At 35.8% G+C, this 24,405-nt stretch overlaps 9 protein-coding genes and 1 pseudogene across 18 annotated transcripts; 2 read left to right on the top strand and 8 right to left on the bottom strand.

The window, feature by feature from the left end:
- The first annotated feature begins 40 nt into the window (after nucleotides 1–40).
- On the top strand, nucleotides 41–2,362 carry LOC9318893 (2-oxoisovalerate dehydrogenase subunit beta 2, mitochondrial). The gene is made up of 12 exons (XM_021032430.1): nucleotides 41–384; nucleotides 469–616; nucleotides 696–755; nucleotides 833–890; nucleotides 972–1,069; nucleotides 1,150–1,239; nucleotides 1,315–1,383; nucleotides 1,472–1,558; nucleotides 1,638–1,733; nucleotides 1,811–1,888; nucleotides 1,984–2,070; nucleotides 2,154–2,362. The coding sequence occupies exons 1-12, from the start codon at nucleotides 218–220 to the stop codon at nucleotides 2,187–2,189; spliced, it is 1,074 nt and encodes a 357-aa protein (XP_020888089.1). The 5' UTR covers nucleotides 41–217; the 3' UTR covers nucleotides 2,190–2,362.
- A 228-nt stretch (nucleotides 2,363–2,590) lies between these two features.
- LOC9318892 (TATA-box-binding protein 1) lies at nucleotides 2,591–4,946 on the bottom strand. Its single transcript, XM_021032435.1, has 10 exons — nucleotides 4,691–4,946; nucleotides 4,340–4,418; nucleotides 4,168–4,255; nucleotides 3,900–3,971; nucleotides 3,747–3,797; nucleotides 3,577–3,621; nucleotides 3,394–3,486; nucleotides 3,151–3,252; nucleotides 2,957–3,030; nucleotides 2,591–2,856 (listed from the first exon to the last, which is right to left on the bottom strand). Coding segments are annotated over exons 2-10 (603 nt in total). The 5' UTR covers nucleotides 4,417–4,418; nucleotides 4,691–4,946; the 3' UTR covers nucleotides 2,591–2,855.
- Nucleotides 4,947–5,785: 839 nt separating this feature from the next.
- Nucleotides 5,786–8,070, bottom strand: LOC9318891 (hemK methyltransferase family member 2). Of its 5 annotated transcripts, XM_021032432.1 has the most exons (4): nucleotides 7,745–8,068; nucleotides 7,481–7,647; nucleotides 6,867–6,947; nucleotides 5,786–6,731 (listed from the first exon to the last, which is right to left on the bottom strand). In XM_021032432.1, exons 3-4 carry the CDS (start codon nucleotides 6,941–6,943, stop codon nucleotides 5,972–5,974), a joined length of 837 nt encoding a protein of 278 aa, XP_020888091.1. In that variant the 5' UTR covers nucleotides 6,944–6,947; nucleotides 7,481–7,647; nucleotides 7,745–8,068; the 3' UTR covers nucleotides 5,786–5,971. The 5 variants fall into 5 exon arrangements, with proteins under 5 accessions (XP_020888091.1, XP_020888092.1, XP_002882825.1 ...); XM_021032433.1 differs by lacking the exon at nucleotides 7,481–7,647 and having other exon boundaries at nucleotides 5,786–6,728; nucleotides 7,745–8,070; XM_002882779.2 differs by lacking the exon at nucleotides 7,481–7,647.
- A 1,822-nt stretch (nucleotides 8,071–9,892) lies between these two features.
- Nucleotides 9,893–10,671, bottom strand: LOC9318890. The gene is made up of 2 exons (XM_002882778.2): nucleotides 10,418–10,671; nucleotides 9,893–10,128 (listed from the first exon to the last, which is right to left on the bottom strand). Exons 1-2 carry the CDS (start codon nucleotides 10,620–10,622, stop codon nucleotides 10,013–10,015), a joined length of 321 nt encoding a protein of 106 aa, XP_002882824.2. The 5' UTR covers nucleotides 10,623–10,671; the 3' UTR covers nucleotides 9,893–10,012.
- Nucleotides 10,417–11,774, bottom strand: LOC110230376. Of its 2 annotated transcripts, none has more exons than XM_021033070.1 (2): nucleotides 11,533–11,774; nucleotides 10,417–11,414 (listed from the first exon to the last, which is right to left on the bottom strand). In XM_021033070.1, the coding sequence occupies exons 1-2, from the start codon at nucleotides 11,630–11,632 to the stop codon at nucleotides 11,362–11,364; spliced, it is 153 nt and encodes a 50-aa protein (XP_020888729.1). In that variant the 5' UTR covers nucleotides 11,633–11,774; the 3' UTR covers nucleotides 10,417–11,361. The 2 variants fall into 2 exon arrangements, with proteins under 2 accessions (XP_020888729.1, XP_020888730.1); XM_021033071.1 differs by having other exon boundaries at nucleotides 11,338–11,405.
- A 1,406-nt stretch (nucleotides 11,775–13,180) lies between these two features.
- LOC9321033 lies at nucleotides 13,181–15,335 on the bottom strand. 2 transcript variants are annotated; one of them, XM_021030689.1, is made up of 3 exons: nucleotides 15,080–15,335; nucleotides 14,216–14,923; nucleotides 13,181–14,098 (listed from the first exon to the last, which is right to left on the bottom strand). In XM_021030689.1, exons 2-3 carry the CDS (start codon nucleotides 14,328–14,330, stop codon nucleotides 13,965–13,967), a joined length of 249 nt encoding a protein of 82 aa, XP_020886348.1. In that variant the 5' UTR covers nucleotides 14,331–14,923; nucleotides 15,080–15,335; the 3' UTR covers nucleotides 13,181–13,964. The 2 variants fall into 2 exon arrangements, with proteins under 2 accessions (XP_020886348.1, XP_002882823.2); XM_002882777.2 differs by lacking the exon at nucleotides 15,080–15,335 and having other exon boundaries at nucleotides 14,216–15,069.
- Nucleotides 15,336–16,609: 1,274 nt separating this feature from the next.
- LOC110230008 lies at nucleotides 16,610–17,180 on the bottom strand (annotated as a pseudogene).
- A 163-nt stretch (nucleotides 17,181–17,343) lies between these two features.
- Nucleotides 17,344–18,849, bottom strand: LOC9318888 (E3 ubiquitin-protein ligase RING1). Of its 2 annotated transcripts, none has more exons than XM_002882776.2 (2): nucleotides 18,693–18,849; nucleotides 17,344–18,427 (listed from the first exon to the last, which is right to left on the bottom strand). In XM_002882776.2, the coding sequence occupies exon 2, from the start codon at nucleotides 18,391–18,393 to the stop codon at nucleotides 17,503–17,505; it is 891 nt and encodes a 296-aa protein (XP_002882822.2). In that variant the 5' UTR covers nucleotides 18,394–18,427; nucleotides 18,693–18,849; the 3' UTR covers nucleotides 17,344–17,502. The 2 variants fall into 2 exon arrangements, with proteins under 2 accessions (XP_002882822.2, XP_020887158.1); XM_021031499.1 differs by having other exon boundaries at nucleotides 17,344–18,424.
- A 320-nt stretch (nucleotides 18,850–19,169) lies between these two features.
- Nucleotides 19,170–21,703, bottom strand: LOC9321032. Of its 3 annotated transcripts, none has more exons than XR_002333269.1 (5): nucleotides 21,251–21,703; nucleotides 20,871–21,064; nucleotides 20,236–20,620; nucleotides 19,554–19,832; nucleotides 19,170–19,465 (listed from the first exon to the last, which is right to left on the bottom strand). XR_002333269.1 is itself a non-coding variant. In XM_021031500.1 (5 exons), the coding sequence occupies exons 1-4, from the start codon at nucleotides 21,341–21,343 to the stop codon at nucleotides 19,710–19,712; spliced, it is 795 nt and encodes a 264-aa protein (XP_020887159.1). In that variant the 5' UTR covers nucleotides 21,344–21,703; the 3' UTR covers nucleotides 19,170–19,465; nucleotides 19,676–19,709. The 3 variants fall into 3 exon arrangements, 1 of the variants encoding a protein (XP_020887159.1); XM_021031500.1 differs by having other exon boundaries at nucleotides 19,676–19,832; XR_002333270.1 differs by lacking the exon at nucleotides 19,170–19,465 and adding an exon at nucleotides 19,919–20,113 and having other exon boundaries at nucleotides 19,746–19,832.
- A 99-nt stretch (nucleotides 21,704–21,802) lies between these two features.
- On the top strand, nucleotides 21,803–24,163 carry LOC9318887. The gene is made up of 9 exons (XM_002884919.2): nucleotides 21,803–21,902; nucleotides 21,985–22,125; nucleotides 22,247–22,349; nucleotides 22,448–22,507; nucleotides 22,712–22,774; nucleotides 22,899–23,099; nucleotides 23,200–23,311; nucleotides 23,403–23,614; nucleotides 23,803–24,163. The coding sequence occupies exons 2-9, from the start codon at nucleotides 22,004–22,006 to the stop codon at nucleotides 23,893–23,895; spliced, it is 966 nt and encodes a 321-aa protein (XP_002884965.1). The 5' UTR covers nucleotides 21,803–21,902; nucleotides 21,985–22,003; the 3' UTR covers nucleotides 23,896–24,163.
- Nucleotides 24,164–24,405: the final 242 nt, after the last annotated feature.

The following is a 24,405-nucleotide window of genomic DNA, read 5'->3' as shown; positions in this document are numbered from 1 at the left end:
AAACAATTAATGAAGCTGATCAAAATAAGTACTTGTTGTCTGATCTGACGTGGCTAGATAGCTTCTCCAACGCTTTATCTCGGAAACTCCGTGATCAAAATTGAGACATCAAAAGATAGTAGTACTTTCATGCCTGTTTTGTTTCAGCCAAAAAGTATCAAATTTGTTAGGGAGTGGGTTGGGTGATTCTTTCCTGAAGAAAATAACTTTCGCGTAAATGGCAGCTCTTGTACGCAGATTCTGCCGGCGATCGTATTTTCCGGTCTCTGGTCATGGATATAGGATGCTCTCGACGATTGAAAATGTATCTGAAAGTGGTAAATCGATGAATTTGTACTCTGCTATTAATCAAGCTCTTCACATCGCTTTAGAGACCGATCCTCGGTGAGATTTTCTTGTGTTTTAATCCTAAAATCCATGTTCCTTTGAATTTTGTTATATAATGAATTTGGAGTCAATTGAGTGAAGGTCTTATGTGTTTGGGGAAGATGTTGGTTTTGGTGGTGTGTTCCGATGTACAACCGGATTAGCTGAACGTTTTGGGAAATCTCGAGTTTTCAACACTCCTCTCTGCGAGCAAGGCATTGTTGGCTTTGGCATTGGTTTAGCTGCTATGGTCACTTCTTCTTCTTTTGTTCTTCTCTTTACCTCTCATCGCTATCACATCAGCTTACTGCTTACTTATTCTCTTACAGGGAAATCGAGTCATTGCGGAAATTCAGTTTGCGGATTATATCTTCCCTGCTTTTGATCAGGTAAAAATGTTACCTTTACCTTTGAACCAAGTTTATGACACTTGAGTTCTCTTTATGGAGTTTTTGTGATTTCTTAGATTGTTAATGAGGCTGCAAAGTTCAGATACCGAAGTGGAAACCAGTTTAACTGTGGAGGTAAGTCATATCTTCTAGTGTCTTCTTGCTTTTGAGACACCAATTTTTTACTCATTGGGGTGGTTTATGTGGAACTTGTAGGACTTACAATTAGAGCACCTTATGGAGCCGTTGGTCACGGTGGACATTACCACTCGCAGTCCCCTGAAGCTTTCTTCTGTCATGTCCCTGGTATCAAAGTACATCTTCTTACTAAATCTTCTTCTTTCTCTATTTGCTTCATATCTTAGGTGTATATGACAATACATGTTTTGGCTAGGTTGTTATTCCTCGAAGTCCACGGGAAGCTAAGGGATTATTATTGTCATCCATCCGTGATCCGAATCCCGTTGTCTTTTTCGAACCAAAGGTACTACTTCTTGTGAGTTATATTCGATTTCAATAACCGGTTAAGAGTCTTTGATCCTTTGTTGTTCTTCTTCAGTGGCTATATCGTCAAGCGGTAGAGGATGTCCCTGAGGATGACTATATGATACCTTTATCTGAGGCAGAGGTATATAGGTTCCATTTCCAGTTTCTCTTCTTAGGAGATGCCGAATCTTACACTTCTAAGACTAACAAGACAATACTTTTGGTCACAGGTTATACGAGAAGGTTCTGACATAACGCTTGTTGGATGGGGAGCACAGCTCACTATCATGGAACAAGCATGTCTTGACGCAGAAACCGTTAGTTTTTTTTTTTTTAATGTTTTGCACTTGATAAGTCTTTGGTGAATCAGATGATTGAAACACAATGTTTTTGCAGGAAGGCATATCGTGTGAATTGATAGATCTCAAGACTCTGATCCCTTGGGATAAGGAAATCGTTGAGACCTCAGTGAGAAAGACTGGCAGACTTCTTGTACGTTAAGCTTCTTCGCGTGAGCAGCATTGTCCTAACTCTCAGAGAATAAATGTGTTTGCTTGGTTCGGTTGCAGATTAGCCATGAAGCTCCTGTTACAGGAGGCTTTGGGGCAGAGATCGCTGCAACTATAGTTGAGCGTTGCTTCTTAAGGGTAAAAACAAGTCATATTTATCTACAACATATAATTCTTTTTTTGTAACAAAGTCTGTTTTTCATCTTTTCTTGAATGTCTGGTTGCTTTGGCAGTTAGAAGCACCTGTAAGCAGAGTTTGTGGCCTGGACACTCCTTTCCCTCTAGTGTTCGAACCTTTCTACATGCCAACCAAGAACAAGGCAAGTTTTGTCTCTGGTCTTTCTTTACCTCATCTATTATCGTTTTTGTTGCTAATTCTTCCATGGCTCACAATTTGATGCAGATATTGGATGCAATCAAATCAATTGTGAATTACTAGCCCATCTTTTCGCTAATATCTTTCATAGTAAACTAATGAACTAGAGCATTGTACACATTCTCTGATTCTCAGTCTCCTATCTTCGAAATAGTGATTGATGTTAGTGGTTCATACATGTAATGAATCTGTAATCATCACTTTTGGTAATTTAATCTTATGATCTTGAAACTCTCCATCTTTGTTCATAATCTTGGCTAATTGGCTAATCTATGCTAAACAAGACTTTTAACATACGAGGAAGTGTAAGACCACCATTAACAAGGGTATCTTAAAGAGTTCTTAAGTAAAAAATGTGGCTTAGCTAAGATCCAAAACTAAAAAAAGTGGCTTAGCTAAGATCCAAAACTAATCTTAAGAACCAACCACATGTCATATTATTACTTTAATACTTCTAAGAACTATTTTTAAGATACTATTGTTAATCATGCTCTAAGGATACTACAAAATCGTACATGTAAGACATATCTTGGAAAAGAGAAAAAGAACCAAAGAATTGTCTTTGGAATCTCCATTGTGTATATACAATGTTATATTATGAACCAAAACACAAGGTGAGAGTCTAGCTACTGTGAAAGCCCTTGTTCAAGGGCAAAATTCTCAGCAAGCTTTAGCAACTCCAAGGGGCTAAGACAGCACAACTAGTTCTGCAGGGAACAAATCCTTGACCCTATTAAAGATAAACACAACAATTAGGTTCATGAAAGTATAAATCGAAAAAGCAACCATTACTAAGAAAGATGAGGAAAGTTGAAGGGTGTGTTACATACTATTGCTGTATCTTTCTGAATTCCGTGAGCACGGGGTATATATTCTCAAAGGCTCTGTAAGTCTCCTCTCTCATCTGATAATAAGTGATCTCAGGATTTTTATCAGGTGGCAGAAGAGCTAGAGACTAGAGAGAGACAAAGCAAGAATTTTTCGTTCGATTATCACAAAACATAAAGAGAAAGTGAGATATTACCTTGGCTCCCGTTATAACGATCTTCCCAGAGACAAAGATTAGAAGGACGATTTTAGGCACTTTCATCCTATAAATCAGCCCTGGGAAGAGCTCGGGCTCATACTGGCCATACACCAATATGAGAGAGAGAATGGCCATCAGCACAAGGTTTTTATCTCTAAAATTTGGTCCTTAACTCTAACTGTATGTGTATTGAAGTTCAACATAAGAAGGATAAATGTTTCAAGAGTTCAGATCACTCACACTTGAGAAAGCAGCGTGAGAGTAAGCAAGACCTTCAAGTCTTATAGGGAATTTGACATCACAAGAACCTACGATATTCTGAATCTTGAAATCCTGCGGGATGTAACGAGGAATACATTTAGTACAGACAAAACTAACGAAAAATAATGTCGGATAGGGAAAAGAGTTTGGTAGAAATTGTACCTTGAATTTTGCAGAGAATCCCAATTTCTGCACAATCCTAGCATACTAAACAATAAAACATTTCCTATTAGCATAACACAATGAGGAGCAAATCGCATATCGTAATTATAGCTAAAGTAAAGAAGAGGAGAAGCAAGTTAAATAAACGAGGTGAGAAAAATGAAATCTACCTTTCGGGCAGCCATCTTCGAAAAGTACTCGCTCTTCGCTCCAGTACAGACCTAATTGGAGATTAGTCACCAAATTCAGAAGTGAATTCAAACCAATGCAATTAAATATCAGAATTATGAAAAGATTATTATTGCCAACCCAGATAACTATACCATTTTCCCTGAGGCGAATATCAATGCTGTAGTCTTCGGTTCTCTGATCCTCATTATAACAGCAGCAAAACGCTGGAAACATAAAATACAAGAGATATTTAAATTAGACAAACTCAGCTATGACAAATTAGTTTTGCAAAAGCCAACAACCAGATATTATCTTAGATTCTAATTCATCAGTACACAGTAGATAGACCAACCGAGAGCTCAGGTAACAATCAGGTCTGATCCACTCAGGGAGACAAAATATCACTGTATAATGCAATACCTTGGGATTATATTCAGCATTCCGAGCCTGCAAAGCTATGGCTTTAAGATCTAGCTTGCAGTCTAGGTTCACCGTGGAGACAATGTTTCTGAAACAAAACATAAAAGATAAATTATCCACAAGAATCAAACAAACACTAAATCTTAAGAGACAACGGCACAAAAGAACTCACTGAAGAGTAGGAACAATCCCTGAAGGATGCTTGCTAAGGTCCACTGGAGTACTCCCTTCCAATCCTTGATCAGCCATTACTGTAAAAATTACACAAAACCAAAATCCACACATCAAATAAGCAAGACTAAGACAAGACATGGTCAGTCCAAGACCACAAGACAATATACTTTAAAAGTCATATAAGAGAGCCTCATCATTCAAAAGTTTCAATTATTTGAGAAAATAGAGCCAATTTAGATTCCAAAACAACGACACTTTTCCTATGTAAGGTAAGAAACCCTTCTAGAGCTTAAGAAAAGTTACAATCATATCCGAAAAATTAAACCCAGGAAAGGATTAAAGATCAGACCTTTGGATAGCGAGGAAATCCGAAATCTAGGGTTTCGTAGCTTTAAGACGATTAGGGAAGATTCGCGGGAAGAATTTGGCGAAAGGAAGCCGAAGAATTGAGAAAAGGAGAAGCTTTTTATACAAAGAATTGAGAATCGGAGAGGGAAAAAGATTTATAAATTGGTGCTTATATAAGGGAGAGAGTGAATTTGTTCTCTGGCTTCTGGTTTTTAGATCTGTGAGAAGGAGGTCACCGACTTGCGTCTCGGATTTGGGTTCCTTATGCCCTTTATACCTATATATAGATACCCATGCTACCCTTGACCATCTTTGTAAGATCGAGGGTAATTTTGGAAAATCAAGCGGAAACTCTACGCTGACGGCTGTCGCTGGAATTTGATGTGAACGTCCACTCTTATCCAGCCACGTCATCGTGGTGTTATAACGCTTTTTTTTCTTTCATATTGGTCATAAGATTAATGAACTTTTTAATCCATGTCGAATTTATAACTTTTCACCCTTGTTCTAAAAATCCCCGCCTAGATCCGATTACTCCCCGCTTAATCGCTAGGCCCACCCTATCCGCCTCGATTAATGACTAATCTCTTAAAGAAATCAGTCACCCGATTACTCTCCGCCTAATCCGATTACTCCCCGCCTAATCCGATTATTCCCCGCCTAATCTTACATACCCCGATTATTTTTAGATTGCTAGTATAAAAAAACTTTTTATTTTTGTTATTCAATCATTAGAATTGAGAGTTTGTAATGTTTTACAATAATTTATGTTCAAATTTTAATAAAAATCATAAATTTGTAATAAAAATCATAAAAATTTGTCTCAAAAATACATTTTTATGTGTTTACTGCAATTTTGAAAATAAAACTTTCTCAGAGTCAAATAAGTCGTGCAACCAAAAGGGATATCCAATTGCAACATAAGATTGATGCAATGATACCGAAGTAGCACTCGCTAGGCCCATGCCGAGCGCCCGACTAGCGCCTAGCGATTTTTCAAACAAGGCTTTTCACTGATTTTTCAAATTATATTGTTGAGATGAAAATCAAACAGTTGGATTATATTTTAGTGTGAAATTAAATTACAAAATTAATTAAATGAGTACGACATGATTTTGTATTCAGTGACCTTGTATGATTTTTGTTTGAAATTTCACATCAGTTAAAATCCACTAATCAATAACCTCACTAAATCATATCACTAGACCAACACAACGTGATTTTCAAAAAAAAAAGTAAAACACTAGAGAGTTCTCGGTTAAACAAAGAATGCTTTGCAGTATCAACGCCATTGTTTCTCCATAAGTGATGATAAAGATTTCGAAAACTGCGAAACAAACGATGATGATGATGTCTCCTTCTCCTCACTCTCCTCATCCTTGTCTCTCCAGAACTTAAGGATAACGAGATTCTCCTCTTCTGTTGATCTCTGAACCACGATTCTCGACGCATAACCTTTCTTTCTCATCATCAGACAAATCTCTGCTGGGAAATTTGAAGTCAATGTCACTAAGTAGAACCAACCTTTCTCCGAAAGCAAAAGATCAACCACAGGCAAGATTTTATCGATAACTGTCCGGCCATTTTCCCCTCCAGCCCAAGCAGAGGCAATACCTTCCATTCCAACTTCATATTCCGGTGTTGGCACATAAGGTGGATTCACCACAATCACGTCGACTGAGCCAGAAAGTCTCTTCTCTAGAACTGAAGCTATATCTGCGCAGATGACATCAGCATCGACTCCATGTGCTTGTAGAGTTTCTTTTGTCACTCTTGTAGCTATCGGGTTTGTGTCAGTGGCGAGATAATGAACACCAGGAACTTCGTTTTTAAGAAGAAGTATAAGTGAAGTTATGACATACCCGCTTCCGCATCCAATCTCCATACAAATCTTAGGGTTGTGCTCTATCAGGTTGGTGCGATCAGCGAGTAATGCATCAACTAGTGCAAATGAATCATCACATGGTTCGTAGACCTCACGATGAGAGCTTACAAGACGGATGGCAGCAATTCTTGGTGGCATCTTGTAAATGACTGGACTACTAAACAAACAAACAGAAACCACATTGTAAGCTTGCAGTCTAAATTGACTGTAGAAACATAACATCAAAAACAAGTTATCCACAAGGATCAAACAAACACGAAATCTTAAGAGACAAAAGCACAAAAGAACTCACTGAGGAGTAGGAACAATCCCTGAAGGATGCTTGCTAAGGTCCACAGGATTACTCCCTTCCAAGCCTTGATCAGCCATTCGTCTAAAATTACACAAAACCAAAATCCACACAATCAAACTAAGTAAGACTCAGACAAGATAATAGACACTAGACACGGTCCAAGACCACAAGACAAAATGCTTATAGCTTATAATATCAAATTGGTGTTAAACCAAGCACTTAGAAAATGAGTCAATCAAGCACTATGTTTCAGAATTTTGTCATTATAGTTGCAGTGTCAACGAGCAACTATAGCTTTCTACAATGCACAAGATATAGATGAACATGTCTCTGTAGACATTGCCCCTGTATTTGACCGAGAAATAATTTGATCTGGAATAATAATAAATCAGTTTCGTTGTGGCATTTTGACAAACACTTTGTGTGCAGCTTTTCCTCAACATGAGACATACAAAGGATTTGACATTTTTGCAACAAGGAATAAAGAGAAATCGAGATGGGTACTCGAAAATTGTTCGAACCAAGACCAAACACGTCTGATTTTTCAATCAAAGAAAGTGAAAACAACATTGAAGGGAAAAATTGAAAAATCGAGATCAAAGAGAGAGACAAACCAATCCGCTTCTGGGTTCATGCAATAGTTCCTAAATCGATTGATGGAAGTGACTTCGAAGGAAGAGAGGCGTCAAGGTTCAGAGTTATAAGGTTTAACTAGATAGCTTCATCATGCAAAAGGGTTCATCTTCCAAAATAATGACACTTTTTCCTCTAAGCTATAATACTGATAAGATCCAATGGAAAAAAAAACCTCCTAGAGAGTACGAAAAACCATATCCGAACGATTAATTTAAACTCAAGAATAAGATTAAAGGTCAGACCTTTCGATAGCGAACAAATCCGAGTTTTGAACACGAAATCTAGGGTTTCGTAGCTTTAATACGATTAGGGAAGATAAAGAATCTGGCTTTTCGTGAAACGCGGTATTGGGTAGTCTTCGAAATCTTCAATATTATTCAACTAGTAGAGAAAAAATCTCAGACGATAGATTTCATGAAGAACCACCGGCTACGGCGGAGGAGAAAAAGAAAGTGGAAATTTGGAATATTGAAATCATGCCTTCAAGTTTCAATAGTTTTCACTTTAGCCCCGTAAGTTACAAAAAGAGTGTAATGGAATCTTTGAATCTTCCCATGCATCAATTAAATTTCGAGCATAAGAGCACCTCCAAAGGGAGGTTGTCTCAAAATTTTAATGGAGTTCTCTTGATTATTTTGATCAAAAATAATTCAAAACTGAGTAAATAAAAGAAAATCGCTTCTCTTAAGAGGAATTTGAGATTTTCAGAGAACCGCACATGTGTCATTTATTGGTTGGAGGAAACATTTTACCAAAAGGAAAAAAAACACTCATTATTTTTTGTTCTTTTTTCTTTCTCGACAGAAAGAAGAAAACGCGGAAGTCTCTCTCGATGGCGTTAAAATTTTCCGACGAATCGACGCCGTTTCCATGAGTTTCCGATGAATCGACGCCGATTTCGTGGTATGTGAGACTTACCTGCCGCGGGAATCATCAGCTGGATAGACGGTTAAAACCATCGGCGAATGGAGTCAAACCGAATCGAAGATTGGCGATGGAGAAGAAAGATTCGTTGAAGGATGGTCCAATATCTTGTTCCAGGTACAAAACAAGAAGCAGTCCGTAAAGATGTCGAGCGTGCATTTGGAGTATTGCAAGCTCGGTTTCACATTATTAAAAACCCAGCTCTTGTTTGGGATAAGGAAAAAATAGGAAAGATAATGAGAGCATGTATCATACTGCACAATATGATAGTAGAGGACGAGAGAGATGGTTACACTCAGTTTGATGTTTTGGAATTCACACAAGATGAAGCAAACCAAACTTCTCAAGTCGATTTAGCGTATTCTACAGCGATGCCTACAAATCTCGCGAATATAATGGGCAGACGAAATCAAGTTCGTGATCGTGATATGCATCAACAATTGAAAGCTGACTTGGTTGAGCATATCTGGCGAAACTTTCGCAACAATCGAGAGTAAAACTAATCGTTATTCCAATTTTTTTATTTGCATATCTTTTTAAAAATGTTTGAAATAATGTATGTTTAATATTTTTATAAATTGTAATAATTATTAAGTTTTATGAAATAATATTTTTAATAATTTTTTTTTTTCCTAAGAGAACCTCACTAGACACTAGAGAACCTACCATTGGAGTATGAAAAATTTAAAAAAAAACAAAAGTTTTCATCTCAAATTTTCAACAAATTTATTATTAAAAAATTGAGAGAGCTCCATGGAGACAACTCTCCATTGGAGATGCTCTAAGTGTAATGGGCCGAAAGCCCCTTAATTAATGATTGAGATATAGCAAATACACTTTTTCTTATTCAAGCTTTGAAGTTTGGTCTTGTTCGGATCTCATATTCATAAAAATTGAACGATGGTATCTTATGAAAATGTTAACAGCTTCTTTTAATTAATCATTGCAACAAATGGTGATCTTCTTTCCTTTGTGATTGTGAATCTTCTTCTTCTTCTTCTTAATTATAAACTTCTTTTTAACTCCATATAACAACAATATTTGAACTTAGACATTAATCAAATTGCAAATTGTGATGCATGGTCGAATTGTTATGATGGTCGAATTGCAAAATGTGATGCATAAAAGTAGAAGCAAAGCTACTAGAATGAACTTGAGACTCATTTTTCTCTCTGCCTCTTTCTCCCCGAGTATAAATAATCTCTTATAAACTATAAATTAGTGTTAATTAGACTGTTAGGCAGAGATTATATAAATCAGGGTCGTTCTCATTACAGTTGGTGTGATATTGATACACGTCAATGCATGCAATGAAAACATATTGACTTTTTTAGTCTTGTCTTTTTTCCTTATTATTGCATGAGTTTGAAAAGTCAATGTTAATCATCATCATTTTGGTGAGAAAGTTAGAAAATACTTTATTGTCACTCAATACTCAATTTTAGTTAGTATAGTGAACTAAAGAATAATTTAGATATCGAAGTTCCATTTCATTTATTCGAAGAGCCACACACAATGAAACAACTTTACAAATAATCAGAAATCACAAGTTAATAGACTAGAGCGCTAATTAAGATAAATACATTTCACAACTTAGAAATGATCTTCGGTGGACCGCCTCCGTGAGGAGCAGGTCTAGAAAAACTGCCTGTAAAGCCAATCTTCATTCCTTTGTTGATGTGTATATTTCCAAGCCCTTTTCCTATTTAAAATTCGAAAAACCATGAAACAAATTAGTGAAATGAATTTTCTATTTTCTTCAAAAATACAAGTATATATATCAACAATTGTATATTTTCTATATATGTGATACACACAACAAGCAATTATTAAGTGTTGCTAGTTAATTTAGTTAGCACTTATTGATCCACTTTTGCTACACATCAACGAGTTTTACGTGGCAATTGTAATTGTAGATATCGATCCACGGATTTGATCTGAATATCGCAATCATATAACAAGTATAAAAGAGATAGGTGATGAATACTTACTTGTCGTGCGAGGTGGATATGTTACTTTAGCCAAAGTTGGGTTTGATGCAATAGACGAGAGGAGAATCCAACCAAATAGCAAAACCAACTTCCAGTTCATCTTTTTTTGCTGATAATTGGTTTTAGGACTTTGCAAACACTTAAAATGGGTGGTCATATAAAGAGAAAAATTTGATGCGGTGGAGTTGTGAAGAGAAAAACACATTTACAACAAATGATGCTTCTAAGAAATAACATTAGTTAAATAAGAAGATTTAATAAGTTTTTTGACTTTGTTTTATCGATGAAGTTGCTTGAGATTGATTGTTTAGTTTAATGAGGTCAAATTAGAGACAGGGTGTCATGTTTAATACTATAAAAAACATATTTATCGATCGATCAACATCATACCTAGTAGAATTTATTTTTGGATGTATACAAATTACAAATTTGTACTATTGTATTATAACAAGAATTACCTTTCACATGAATTTTCCTTCTGTAGGTAGGGAATGAGAGTTTGATTGTTCACGCAAGAGTTATTAAAAGATAATATAAATAAATGGAGTTTTCACGTTCTTTCACAGTTTAATTTCAAATATTTGACAAAACATTATATCTCATATACTTATATACATAGTATATATCATGAGTTTAGTGTGGAGCGTGAACATCCAAATGCGTATAGACACGATAGCGTTTTCTCTTTTATCAAGTAATAAAGTGAGTTAGTGAGTTACCGTCAGAAATTACTTACTGCAATGTCTGAAACAATGTTACAATGGGCTTTTATTTTCAGTACAACGTAAAATTCTACAACTTCAGAACTATTATTTGTAGCTCATTTATGAAAGAATCTATTAAATACATATTTTATTTTGTTGATTCCGTGTTTTTTCTTTTTGTAACTATAAAATAAAATAATTTTAAAAATGGGTCCATCTTTCTCTGTAGCCTTCGCCTTGCTAACAACACTGCGGCGCGGGTCTTGACTTACTAGGCCGCGCTTCTATTCTCACTGTTAGATAAATCGACGACGTTAGTCATATAAAAGAAAAATATATGCATCAAATCGGATGATAAATATATATATATATATATATATATATATATATATATATATATATATTACTTACAAAGTTTACGGTTTTGGTATGGCCAACTTGAAGCTGCAAAAGATGAAATCATCAAAGAGAGAGCCAAAAACAAAGCAATCAACCACAAATTTCTCTTCATCTTTGTGTTGTAGTTGTAGTTAAAAATAGTTCTATGTATGTCTGTGTGTATTTATACCAATTTCAAATTAAAAATGAGGTTTAGAACGAGACAACGTGTGGAAAATATATAGTCTGACTGACTTTAAGAACAAGAATAGTCTTCCACGTAGACAAACAAACAAGGGAAACCTTTTCCGATCCGTTGATTATTTCTGTTGAATTGCTATACAAATATGTTATGAAGCCTACATCCAAATTTTAAAAAACCCATGTAGAATAAGATATACGAGATATGGATCAATTTACTTACTTTTGGTAGGAGAGTCTCTTGGTTACTGATCATAAAATGGTTAAAAAGTAGCATATCTTTATCCATCCAAAAGTAGAATTTGGTTCGACACGGATCAAAGGAACTGGATAAAAGACTAGGTCGTCTTAATTCTTAATTGAAATAAACATAAAATATAGACATGTAAGACTAGGTCTTAGTTCTTATGATTGTATACGTAGATTATTTACGACGCTTCCAGTATTTCTGTTCAAAAAACTGAGCTCATCTAATCGTAGTTTGAAAAAAGATCTAATGCAATTTTTTTTTCTATAGCGTATTTAATTTGAAATGGTCAAAAATGTAGTCAGACACGACACCAACATTGTTTTTTCATCTGAATCCTACCCTTGAACACATGCTTGACATTGCTCATCTTCAACAATGGTCCATGCAACACGTTATCAGTTTTTGAATATTGGATCATGACTGAAATTGATATATATTGTTTGAAATCCAGAGCACATGAAAAGAAAAACAAAAAGCTTATACACATTTGAAGACTGTAAATTAAGTGTCTAATTGGTAATATGTTACGTATAGATATGTATATAGTTTCTTTTTAAAATTCTCCTTTTTTCCATGAAATTAATTACCGATATATATAATTTATGTCCAAAGTGAACAAATGTAAACGCGCCACTCGGTGTATTGTACTTGTGAAAGAGAAGTTATACTCTCGTCGCAAAGTACAAACCTCCAATTTTCTTTCAATGCAAATATATCTTCCAAAAACAATACGAATTACATTATACTTTATCGTGTTCGGTAAAAGCCGAAAGCTACAATTGGCTTTATCGTACTTAGTAAAATCATTATAACTGCCAAAACTATTAACAATTTTTGAAACATGTATATGTCTAACCGCCGGTGCCTCTGGGTGGCGTCTTTTTACATGAATATAATGTTCTTGTGTCTACTTGCTGGTATGTTTTAATACAGTCCCTTGCGGGTGGCGTCGTGGCGATATACTATGCGGTGTTGCAATTTTTTCTTCTATAAGAAAATTAATATAGGAAATTACAAATATAACAATGAATATATTTGAGTTAACCCTTTTTTTTTTTAACTACACACCATAGACATGGATACTGCATCAATCTTTATTGATATTATCTTTTGAATTTGAATCTTTTTATCTTATTTTTCTCTTGCACATGGAGATTGACTGGAACATATAGATGATAACTGATCAAGACCAAGAATCAGTTAGAAAATAACATAAATAAAAATACTCACTGAAATCACGGGATTTGATGGGTTGAGGTATGAGCTTTTGGGACGAATATGCCGAAGAAAAGACAAGAAGGAAAGTTATCAACCACAAGAGTACTCCTTGCATTTCTATGATTCTTATAAACTTACAAAATTTAGTGCAATATATTGTGGATCCCCATCTCTTAATGGGTATTTATATCGATCAAGTCGTTGCTAAAGCTACAGCATTAGTCAAGTTTCATAATGATGATTATTACATTGGAGTCTAAAAATTTCCAGGAAAATAATACCAACAAAAAAAAAGGCGAGAGAAGCTTTATCATGATCAAATTTGTGATTGGATCCCGATCAAAATTAAAGGACATTTATTGTGGACGACCAGACTTACCAACAGCGTTTTTCTAATTAAACAAAAAAATAAGTTCTTTCACACCTAGTGATGATCGTCGTAAAGCATACACAGATATCGTATAAAAAAAAAATTAATAGAAGAAGTCAAAGATCATGAACATCGTTATCTAGAAATGTGTTTTCACGTCCCATAATAACCCAGTGAGTACAAAAGACAAGGTCAATATTCTTACGTACATAATTTAAAATTATGTGACAGCTTGGTTCGTTGACAAAAAATTGTATGGAGAAAGCCCCAAAAAAAAACTAATAATAATAATCAAAACATTGGTTTACTTTTTTTTTTTTGATTATCGTGTACTATGCATAACTAAATATATAAGGTTCACAAATCAGGAACATTTTTGAGATTAATTAATTATACGAACTAGCCACAAATCGTATATCCATCGCCTTAGACTGAATTTGGACCTGCGGCTTGGGGCGAGTCACTCTCACCCCATTGGCGATCGGGTGGCGACTTACTACGAGGTGCTCTGATCTTCATTATCTTTCGAATGTGTTTCGTTTCTCCTATTGTTTCTTCTTCTATAAAATTTTCATTAGGTATCAGAAAATTGAATTGAAATTTAAAAAGAAAAGAAAAAAAGTAACTGGATTAGCATATATAGGAAATAGGATGATACAAATATCAATAATACTTACTGGATTGTGCTAAAACGACGTACGATGAAATCGCCAAAGAGAGAACCAAAAGCGAAGCAATCAAACAGAACTTGACCATCATTTTTCTGGGTGATACCTTAATTACCTTGTACATGAGTATAGATATATATCAATCACATATATGATTTAAGTTTTATCATAACTTATTAATCAAGTTTTCACGTAGCGTTCGCGTCAGAAGACTTTCTACATAACATATTATATTATACATATATAATCATATAAGTCAAGATATAGCTATGTTTCTGGGGAGATTTGACTATATATATACACGCTCTTTTGGATCAAAGGATATCAAACTTTTTTTTTCTTTTGTAAGTTTACTAAACTTTTAATATTAATTAATTTATTGACGATAGATATATTCTATTTGATCAGCATTTTAAACAAAAATATGTACAAGTCAAACAAAAATCCTTTTTTCCCCGGATTTGGACTGTCCTTCATAAACAACTAATCATACAATATTTTAATATCAAATCTTAAAGAACAAAAAAAAAAAAAAAAAAAAAAAAAAACCGATGTACGAATATGCATTGGTGATTGACCGATCCGTCTAACCATATCAACCGGCGTGCGGGGGAGCTCCACTGGATGGTGTACCTTGGCCCGCAGGCGTTGTCACACTACCTGGTGTTTGGATCTTCTTTGTCTTATGAATATGGATCATTTCTCTTATTTCGTCTTCTACAAAAAATAGTGTACGAAGCATGAGGTTATAGATCCTTCCAATGAGTTTATATGCATGCGGTGGTTAAATTCGAATATAGATTCCTTAATTTGGCTTAAGCATATGTAAATATAGATGAAACAAAGCGGATGACAAATATTAATGATACTCACTGATTTTTGGAAATTTATATGGTTGATCAGCTGAGATCATCTTGAGTGAAAACAACAAAGAGAGAACCAAAAGAGAAGCAAGCAACCACAACTTTCCCTTCATTTTTGTTTTGTTTTTTTTGGTGGTATACGTTATATACACAGCTTCATACATGTGTATTATTTATATCGAATCACATTTATGACTACGAGGTTCCTTATAAGTTGAAAGCTTTGACGACGCAAAGGCTACACAATAAAATAATTTCATTCTAATAACATAGATTAATTAATCATGGTTAGTTACCGTGCACCATTTCGACAAAAAAAAAAAAAAAAAAAATTTACTGTGCACCATTTAGATAGAAAAAATATCCGACATTTTCTTATATGTCCAGTCTTAATTAGTTTGGGCTTTAGTCCGGGATTCTCAGTTATATATATATATATATATATATATATATATATATATATATATAAATAGCGTGTGGAAGAAATTTAAAAAAAATAAAATATGCATAGTACATTAGGAAAAGGTCAAATATGCTTGTATACGAATTAAGATGATTAATTGAAGATGTGCCTTTAGTTAAGTGGTTAACTCTATTCGATTCCGTCTTTCCCACCGAAGTTCGACTCCACTGAATCGCGTTACCCCGCATAGTAGGGATTGGCTATGGATCGGACCTTATCAATTCAAAGATGTCAAAAAAAAAAAAAAATAAGATGATTAATTACTTGGTCTTCTTGATTCAAATAAACGGACAGGATATTGTCACACTCAATAAAAAGAACAGCAAGTTTGATCAACAAGTCTTTATAAATAGGGCATGGAAATTTGGTACCGATAGGATCTTACTTGCTGTTTAAGAATATGAACATCGTTATCTTTATTGAGTTAATTAAGCATATATATACATATAATAAAAGAAATTCGCTTGTTGGGAAATCCTAAGAAATGAAAAGGAAGAATCTAGATGTTAGTGGTTTTTCTATCCGCCATGGCCTCCCGGTGGCGGCTTTCTACAAGATCCACCATTCCTACATCCGAGTGCTGGTGGCGAGTCACTATGAGGTGTTCCAATCTTCATTGACACTCTTAAATCTTCTTCTAGACAATTTAAGTCATTTCTTAGTATAGATATATATATATCGATAATACATATATTCAGTGGCGGACCCAGGAATTGTTTTTACCCAGGTCATTTAAAAAAAAGGGAAAAAATTAAACCTATTACGTCAAAACAGGGACTTGAACTCAGGATACGGAGGTCATGGACACACAAATACCAACTCAGCTGCTGTTTTTTTTCTGATTTCTTACACATAAAAAGGTTTATATCATTATTTTACCAGGTCAGTTGCCCACCCTCTCTCCTTACTGGGTCCGCCCATGCATATATTTGTAGATTAATGCAAAACATGAATCAGTTAAAGTACACGAATCACAAAACTAAAATCAAAGGAATGCTTCTTTATTTTTACTAACCAATTCATGAAAAAAAGTGGAATAAACATTTTTTTTTCCAGTAAACTTGGGTCATCGAGAAAACAATTCCAAACTGTGGAACATTCTGCCATTTCAGAATTTGTAGAAACATTCTTCACGCGGTAACACTCTGAACATTTTATGTGTGTGTTGATGCCTTTGTATTGTGGTATGTCATACGCTACAACTTACAAGATTTAATGTACACATACGTATAGACCAATCCTAGTAATGACTGGGTATGTTAAGAGTGTATACTACACTATATGATCATATAGAACATCATAAATATAAATACTCACTAAGTTTACGAAACTTGTATGGTGGGCGGAGACCGCCTTCGATGAAATAACCAAAGAGAGAACCAAAAGCAAACCGATCAACCACAACTTTCCTTTCATTTTTTCTAACTTTGAGTTGATTATTTCTTGAATGGTACGGTATAAATAAAGCTCTAAACTTATGCGTATTTATATCAAACCAAATATACGACAAGCCACAAGGTTCATTATATATATTCTTTCACTTCGTAGACATTTTCCATGCAATTTGTCTATTTTAAAAACAATTCCAAGGTCTCTAAATTTACCGTGTGAAGAGATTTGAAACAGTCGTAATAGAGATACGTAATTAACTAATAATAATACACATAAGACAAGATCAAGTCTTCTGCACAAAGAAACCAAATAAGATTGGCATGACTGCATAAGTTATTACATTTTTATTTATTTATTAATGCTGGTCACTATAGTTGTAATATTCTTAGTTATTTTTCTAGTTAACTAAATGAAACAAATTTGAAGCAAACCAGAAAGAAGATGTAAATAATCCATTTTCCACCAAATCTGAGAAACTATGTGCAACCAAATAACATTAAACACTAAAGACTGATCTCAAACGATCCCATCAATTCTCCTCTGTTCAAGTAACCTGTCTTCAGATTGTGAGCCTTAGTCTAGTTAACCAATGAATTGCTCGCCATAGAAGCATCACTGATATCGCCATTGGTATCATCGTTTCTCGATGTGTCTGCATCCTTCTTCGGCTCATCATCATCTGCTGTAGGAAGCAGATATCTGCAAACAGGGCATGAGCTATGAAGCTCAAGCCATGGCAACAAGCAGTCACTATGAAACTTATGCTTACAAGGCATCTCTTTAGCCTCCATTCCAATCTCAAAATCATCCAAACAGACACTACATTGCAACAAACTCTCTTCGATTTTCACCATGGCCAAGGCCTCAACCGCTTCTTTTGTAGCTGGAGGTGTCCCATACCGGTTGTTCAGATCATTCTCAGCCAAACGCTGAAGTAACGTCTCGAATCCAGGTCCAATGAAATAGTCACCCAAAGATCCAGAAGGAACAGAAGCCGTGTCGACAGAATCTTGATGAACCCTGATCCTTTGGTTAAAGGAGTTGATCAAGATGACAAGCTCGCTATTATCGGGATTATCATCATTGGTCTCGGATTCGATCAATAAGCCAGCTCGAATCCCTTGAAGCAGATTAACAATGGCAGTTGAATGTCTAGTCCTTATCCTCCTAATCTCTTCAAGTTGCCGAGTAATATCAATTTCTCCATCATTGTTCTGATCACCATCATCTTCGTCTTCCTGATTCGTTGAATGTTGTTGGTCATGATTGTTCATCATCTCCATCAAGATAGGAGCCCAGAGAGAATCAGCAGCCTGATGATCCGAATCTTGATCATCATTATCCATTTGTTCAACGAATCCACTTTGACAGAAATTGCAATTGATGATTTGGTCTTGAATCAATGGAACCACCGATCGAGAGCACATGTGACACCAGTACCTAGTCTCTGTTGCATCTTCCATTTCCATATCTCAATCCTTCCTTGTTCTAACTCTCTCTCTGCTTATATAGCCAAATAAAACACTGAGAATTTAACCAAATGAAGAAATGCAGAAACGATGGCGAATCAGAGACTTGATCAAACCAGCCAGAAAAAATAATAAAAACAGAGAAATCTCGAATCGATTTTTACTCATCACAACTCAATCTCGGAAGATTAGTAGAGATTAGGGATTTCAAACGAGGAAATTCAAACAACACAACACAACCCAGAAATCAAAAACATCTTTAATAGGAGAATCGGAATAAGGTTTATTGTTAAACATACCTCTTCAAAACCAAAATCAACGAATGAATATCCAAAGAAACTAGAAGAAAACAGTAGAGGAGCGACCAAGAACCAAATTTCAGCAGATAGGGATCATCGTCGATACAAGAATTTTGTGTCTGAAAACGGCTGGAGATCCACGCAGACTTTTTTGTTTGACCCCTTTTTCAAAATTATTATTTAATCTAATCAAATCTCTCTCTAATCAATAATAGTCAGACCGACGTGGATAAGTTTTCGAATTTTAGTCAAACTTGCACGAAATCATTCATTGCTTATTCATTTACTGACTTGGCCCAATTAATTTATTAATTAGTATATCGCAACTTAGCAATTCACATGGGCTGGGCAGGTAGTTCAACATCAGGCCCCATGCCACGCCCTATGCATCATCATATGAGTTGGATGAAGAACTTGAGGAAAACCATGATTAAACCTCCTCATGTTGTCTTATGTTTATATTACAAAGTATAAACATAGGCAAATCATGTTGGCACTTTATATCTCAATTGTAAAATCTTCACTTTTTTACCAAACATTTGGATGAAAAATATATCTTCATACTAACCCTCCAATTCACCTATTTTTCATGTACAGAAAAGAATGCTAATGTACATTCCTAGTCCCAATCTCTATACAGTTTCGAGTAAAATGAGAGGCATGGTTCTTTCTTGTCACCCACTATGTAAATCTAGGATCTGGATCTTCAAATTGAAAACAAAGAATCGCCTTAGAATTGTTGAATGAAGTTGCTCGAGTCAAAAGCTATCTTCCTGCAAAAGTGACATAATTAGTTGGAAAATGCCATGTACAAGTGATAAAAGCTGAAGAGCAATGCTGCAAGTAGGAATGTAAATTTACCAACACATGCAATTCACTGAGTGCAAGGATTCACTATCAAGAGCAATAACTGTTCTTTTCTATGTCCTAAAAAGGTGATGTGTGCAAGTAAACTCCACCAGAAACAAGGTATAGTATAGTACCGGCCCCAATCATTAGATTTTGTATATCAAGTTATCAACAGAGACTAGAATCAAGTGCTTCCAAGGATCTGGATAGAGGAGACTTATTCCGAGAGGCTTCTGCAGCAGACAATGGGGATCCTTTGTAAATGTCTCCAGCTGAATGATGCTTAATCACCTACAAAAGGATACAAGAGGATGAAAACCACCTTGCTATGGCTGTGTAAGTTTTAGAGGAGTGATGAGACAAGAGAGGCAGCATACTATGATGATATAATATCAACGCTGTGGGACTCTTGTTTGTTTTTGAGAAACATGTTGCATCTAACCTAGAGTGGCAAAGAGCTAAGAAGCATAGTTGTTTTGTCTAGATAGTTCATCCAATTCTCATTATCTTGCATCAACTACAGTTTCAAAAGAGAGGTCCTAAGAAGCTATCTTGGCAGAGTAACCAAGCATCTGGAAAGCCAATTGGATAATTGCAAACTCAGTTCAGAAAACATAGACAAACAAGTATAAAACCTCAACTACAATGAGCACATAAACAACTTAAGAGAAGAATAGGTAGAACATAAAAAGACCTGTTTTGCATTGGGCGAAGTGATATTGCTTTGGCCGCCATCAAACAGAGGAGTGTAGGAGGCCGGTTGGTCAATAGAATCTTCCAAGATTTCATCAGAACGCGAACGTTGCTTAGCTATAGCAGGAGGCTGTAAGAAGCTATTCCGTAATTCTGGATCACGTGAACGTTGCCTAGCTAAAAGAGGAGGTTCTAAGAAGCTATTTCGTAAATCTGAATCAGGTTGACGGGGAAACGAAGAGTCTATAATAGAAGCTCCCAGCCTATAGATCTGAAACCATAACAGAGAGGACGATAGCCTCACAACGAACCCAGCAATTTCCATAGCCAGGGTGAGTTTCACAGAGAAGATGTAAAAGACTTGATACATCTCAGAAGAAATGTTCCTGCATAAAAAAATAAATCTTTTGTCATTTACAGGCAGCAGATGAATAATGGCTCAACAGAGTCTAAACAGAACATAGCAAGGGTTTAAAGAAGAATCATTTCAAAAAGATATTGAGCCAATCAAGAGAATATCAGGACAGTTTACAACATGTGATGCAATGCAAATTAAAGAAGACAGAGCAAACTCTTAGACCAAATATCTATCTGATCATGATCACAAGAAAGGCTGTTCCAAAGATAGTGGCATACCAAATCTCGTTGGAGAAGAGTATGAACCATGAGACATCAAGAAGAATGGCGCAGAAAAGAAGAACCGCATAGGTTCTGCCTAGACTCTGGCTATTACTCTCGATTGCCACTAACCCAAATAACGCAATCGCCAAATTTATCAGCAAGACTCCATTGTACAATGCCCCTAGTGAACCGATCAACGCGCACCCTATCTGAAACAAATCGTTACAAATGATTCATCAATATCAGTTTCTTGCACTTATTATCACAATTACGAAAAAAAAAAAAATCGACAGAGAAATCGAAGAACCCTAATCCCAAACAGATAGGAACAATTAACGAGAGAAAAACGCGAAATCGGAGGGAATGAAACAACTACAAAGCAATTACGGGATTACCTGAGCGTAGATAAGAATCACGACGACAGATTGGAGCCTAACGTAGTCGCGAAGCCAATTGTGAATTCTATTTCGTAAAGAAACACAAAGCATCGTAAAATCTCAACCTCCTAGCTGCCCTCGTTACTTGTTACTCCAATGTCTCTTCCTTAGACAAAATGGCTCAACGATTCTGATCTTAAATTGCAATTTCCCGGCTAACGAAACCGGTGAAGCGAGAGAGAACGACGATTTGAGAATTTTCGTGAGGGATAAGAGTTTCTTTGGCGGGATCGCGTTGCAGAAGAGGCAACTAAAAAAAAAAAAATGAAATATTCTCTGTTCAATCGTAGCGAAGTTATAAAAGATTTAACGAGGTTTTCCGTTTCTTGTTCAGTGACGGAGGCTTAACGGAGTCTAGAAATTTTGGGCCGTATTGGAACATCTTTAAAAGCCTAATCTAGCCCAAAACTCCAGACCGGTTATTATCTGAACTTAACCAAAACCGGTTATCTCGGTTAGCGGTTTTCGTTTCAAAACGACGTCGTTAACTCCTTACATGTCGACCTCTACTTACAGATCGGAGATATGAATCTCTTCTTCCTCTGGATTTGAAAGTTGGATACAAATCTATTGATCCGTCAATTTCTGGAAACGATCTCGATTTCTCTAGGTTTGTGATTATCTTTGAATTTGTTGATTGTTTCATTAGTCGTGAGGAATTGTTCGGTTGATTTCTTCTTTGTCTCCGGTAGGATTGTTCCGACGACGAAGATGATGAAGATTCAAATTAGTGCGGTGGCGTTATTGGTGGCTCTATCTATGGCCTCTCTCTTTGAAATTGGATTGGCTTCTACAAACACCGTTCCTGCTTTCCTCTGGTCTCCGCATCTCCAGTTATGCATCTCCTTTTCTCGAATCCTTGTTAAATTGATTGATGGAATTGTGTTAAAAGCCTAGGACTTGTGAGTTAGCTAGATTACTGGTTTGATTGGTTTATGTGATTATGAAAATCAGGTCTGCTAATGGTGAATTGGATGAGGTTGTAAATTATCAGGTCATGTCTGCAAAGGATCTAGTAGGTTCTGTTTTCACTCAAGGAGGTTGGTCAAACTTTCTGGTATGGTTTCTTCATAAGATCTTATGATTATCAATTCTACAAGTCACTGGATGTCAAATGGTTTTTCTTATTGTCATTTTACTGTCTCTTTTGTTTAGTGCTCAGAGAAGAAGCTTGAGCAACCTGTTGATGTTGCACTTGTGTTCATAGGAAGAGAGGTAAGGATATTTTTATCATGTCAAGTCTGTATGAGTGAGTGATGTAGTACCTTTGTTTTAACATTAAGCATAAATCAGCATTTGGATATTTGGTTTCTTGTTTTGATATTGTGAAGAAACTGATGTTTTTCGGAAATCGTCTTTGCTCTGTATCTTCTGTGCTATGCTGAGAATTCTAATATATACGTTCTCTTCCGCCTGCAGTTACTGTCTTCTGATGTTTCTTCTAAAAGGAACTCGGATTCTGCCCTTGTTAACACATTGAGTGTAAGTGCACGTTATCATTTCTTCGTCACGGAATTCTGATATTGCATTCATAACACAGATCTCTGACATAGTTTTTTGCTTTAAACTTCACAATACTCTAACATCCAAGTCTTTGTTTGAACAGAATCTGTTTACAGCTTCCAACTTCTCATTGGCATTCCCATATATTGCTGCGCCAGAGGAAGAAAGGATGGAGAATTTGTTGCTATCAGGACTTAAAGAAGCTTGCCCCAACAATGTTGGAGTCAGCAATATCGTGTTCTCAGATTCGTGCTTTGTTCAGGATGGAACAATTCAGAAACTATCAGACTTGCAGTCTTTCAAAGTACTACTTATTGTCTAATGTTTTTGTTACTCCCAATCCCATGCCTTCTCAGTGATCACCCCTCAACTTCACTCCATAATTACTCATAAATAATTGACAGGATCATTTGCTTGCTAGAAGAGAAACAAGGAAAGAAGGAGAAACTGACTTGGTTGTGCTCTGTTCCGAGGGTTCTGAATCAAAAAGTCAAGCTGCTCAATCTCATTCAGAGCGTAAGTGTGAAGATCATTATTGCAAAATAATACTAACATATAGATAATTTGAGAACTAGGAAATTAAGCAATTTTTTTACCTATTCTGCAGGTGAAAGCATCTTGGAACTTGTTAGTTCTGTAGAACAATCCGGCAGTAAATATACAGCTCTTTATGTTTCTGATCCTTATTGGTACACATCTTACAAAACTCTCCAAAGGTTTCTAGCTGAAACTGCTAAAGGAAACAGCACTCCTGAAGTTGCAACTGCCTGTGATGAACTCTGCAAATTTAAGTCATCACTCTTGGAGGGCATACTAGTGGTAATTAATCCTTTTACTCTGTGATTTTTGGTTTTCATCGTTCTCAAGCAAGATTCATGAACATCATAGAATGGACAAGTTTAATGAGCATCTTGGTCATATCTAGCCGGAAGCTAATTTCATTAAATGTGTTTAGATTTCGTAAAAGCCTCTGATTATGTCTCGTCCTTTTCTCTTTCTTTTTGCAGGGAATCGTTTTTCTTCTCATCTTGATCAGTGGACTTTGCTGTATGGCGGGTATCGATACACCGACTAGATTCGAGACTCCTCAAGATTCTTAAGCTGTTGACCTTAAGAGCCATCCCCCACCTTTTGCTTTGCTTTTGACGAGTCTTTTCTTGTGCAGAGTGCGCATTGTGGAAGGTACTTCAATGTCGATTTGTTACATTATTACTTCAAAAACAAAATCTGCATATGCCATAAAATCCCCTTGTATCATTTATTCATCTTGTTTGTGAGTCTTTCTTAAACGTCATAAATTAATAATGGAGAACGAGTAAAAAAATACAGAGATACACTGGAGAACGGATTACATTCTTTTTTCAGAAATTTCTTGTTTCTTTTTTCGAAGATTATATTCCAGAGTTATCGTGGTCATAGTATCGTATTCATATCAATTTGGGGATTCGGACACAGATTTTCTGGAAAAACTCAGGACACCTATGTCGGTAGAGTCAGAGTGGTAGGACATGTGTGTACCATCATTTCTATAGTTTTTTTTTTTTTTTTTGGGTTAAGAAAAAGGAAATAAGACAAAATGATTCAGGGGAAATTGCATAGAAAGATATAGA

The sequence above is a fragment of the Arabidopsis lyrata genome (genome assembly GCF_000004255.2).
Source record: "Arabidopsis lyrata subsp. lyrata unplaced genomic scaffold ARALYscaffold_3, whole genome shotgun sequence".
NCBI classification, from domain to species: Eukaryota; Viridiplantae; Streptophyta; class Magnoliopsida; order Brassicales; family Brassicaceae; genus Arabidopsis; species Arabidopsis lyrata.
Note: the sequence above shows the minus strand (reverse complement) of the source record. Positions and strands in the feature narration are given on the sequence as shown.

Bases quoted from the DNA above. Each gene is read 5' to 3' on its own strand.
- LOC9318892 (XM_021032435.1), bottom strand. From the start codon at position 4,416: ATGGCTGATCAAGGATTGGAAGGGAGTACTCCAGTGGACCTTAGCAAG. The intron at 3,622-3,746 runs GTAGATTTCATT...TTTATTGTTTAG, and splicing joins CGAAGATGGCTGCCCGAAAG to TATGCTAGGATTGTGCAGAA. The intron at 3,253-3,393 runs GTGAGTGATCTG...GTGTATGGCCAG, and splicing joins CTCACGCTGCTTTCTCAAGT to TATGAGCCCGAGCTCTTCCC.
- LOC110230376 (XM_021033070.1), bottom strand. From the start codon at position 11,632: ATGAAGAGAAATTTGTGGTTGATTGCTTTGTTTTTGGCTCTCTCTTTG. The intron at 11,415-11,532 runs GTAAGTAATATA...TTTATCTAACAG, and splicing joins ATACCAAAACCGTAAACTTT to TGAGAATAGAAGCGCGGCCT.
- LOC9318893 (XM_021032430.1), top strand. From the start codon at position 218: ATGGCAGCTCTTGTACGCAGATTCTGCCGGCGATCGTATTTTCCGGTC. The intron at 1,240-1,314 runs GTACTACTTCTT...GTTCTTCTTCAG, and splicing joins TTGTCTTTTTCGAACCAAAG to TGGCTATATCGTCAAGCGGT. The intron at 1,734-1,810 runs GTACGTTAAGCT...GTTCGGTTGCAG, and splicing joins GAAAGACTGGCAGACTTCTT to ATTAGCCATGAAGCTCCTGT.
- LOC9321032 (XM_021031500.1), bottom strand. From the start codon at position 21,343: ATGCTTTGTGTTTCTTTACGAAATAGAATTCACAATTGGCTTCGCGAC. The intron at 20,621-20,870 runs GTATGCCACTAT...TTTTTTATGCAG, and splicing joins CTCTTCTCCAACGAGATTTG to GAACATTTCTTCTGAGATGT. The intron at 19,833-20,235 runs GTCTTTTTATGT...ATCCTTTTGTAG, and splicing joins CTTCGCCCAATGCAAAACAG to GTGATTAAGCATCATTCAGC.
- LOC9318890 (XM_002882778.2), bottom strand. From the start codon at position 10,622: ATGTGTTTTTCTCTTCACAACTCCACCGCATCAAATTTTTCTCTTTAT. The intron at 10,129-10,417 runs GTAAGTATTCAT...AATTTTAAATAG, and splicing joins ATATCCACCTCGCACGACAA to GAAAAGGGCTTGGAAATATA.
- LOC9321033 (XM_021030689.1), bottom strand. From the start codon at position 14,330: ATGTACAAGGTAATTAAGGTATCACCCAGAAAAATGATGGTCAAGTTC. The intron at 14,099-14,215 runs GTAAGTATTATT...AAAATTTTATAG, and splicing joins CGTCGTTTTAGCACAATCCA to AAGAAGAAACAATAGGAGAA.
- LOC9318888 (XM_002882776.2), bottom strand. From the start codon at position 18,393: ATGGAAATGGAAGATGCAACAGAGACTAGGTACTGGTGTCACATGTGC.
- LOC9318891 (XM_021032432.1), bottom strand. From the start codon at position 6,943: ATGGCTGATCAAGGCTTGGAAGGGAGTAATCCTGTGGACCTTAGCAAG. The intron at 6,732-6,866 runs GTGAGTTCTTTT...TTGTTTGTTTAG, and splicing joins GGGATTGTTCCTACTCCTCA to TAGTCCAGTCATTTACAAGA.
- LOC9318887 (XM_002884919.2), top strand. From the start codon at position 22,004: ATGATGAAGATTCAAATTAGTGCGGTGGCGTTATTGGTGGCTCTATCT. The intron at 22,126-22,246 runs GTTATGCATCTC...TATGAAAATCAG, and splicing joins CTCTGGTCTCCGCATCTCCA to GTCTGCTAATGGTGAATTGG. The intron at 22,508-22,711 runs GTAAGGATATTT...TTCCGCCTGCAG, and splicing joins TTGTGTTCATAGGAAGAGAG to TTACTGTCTTCTGATGTTTC.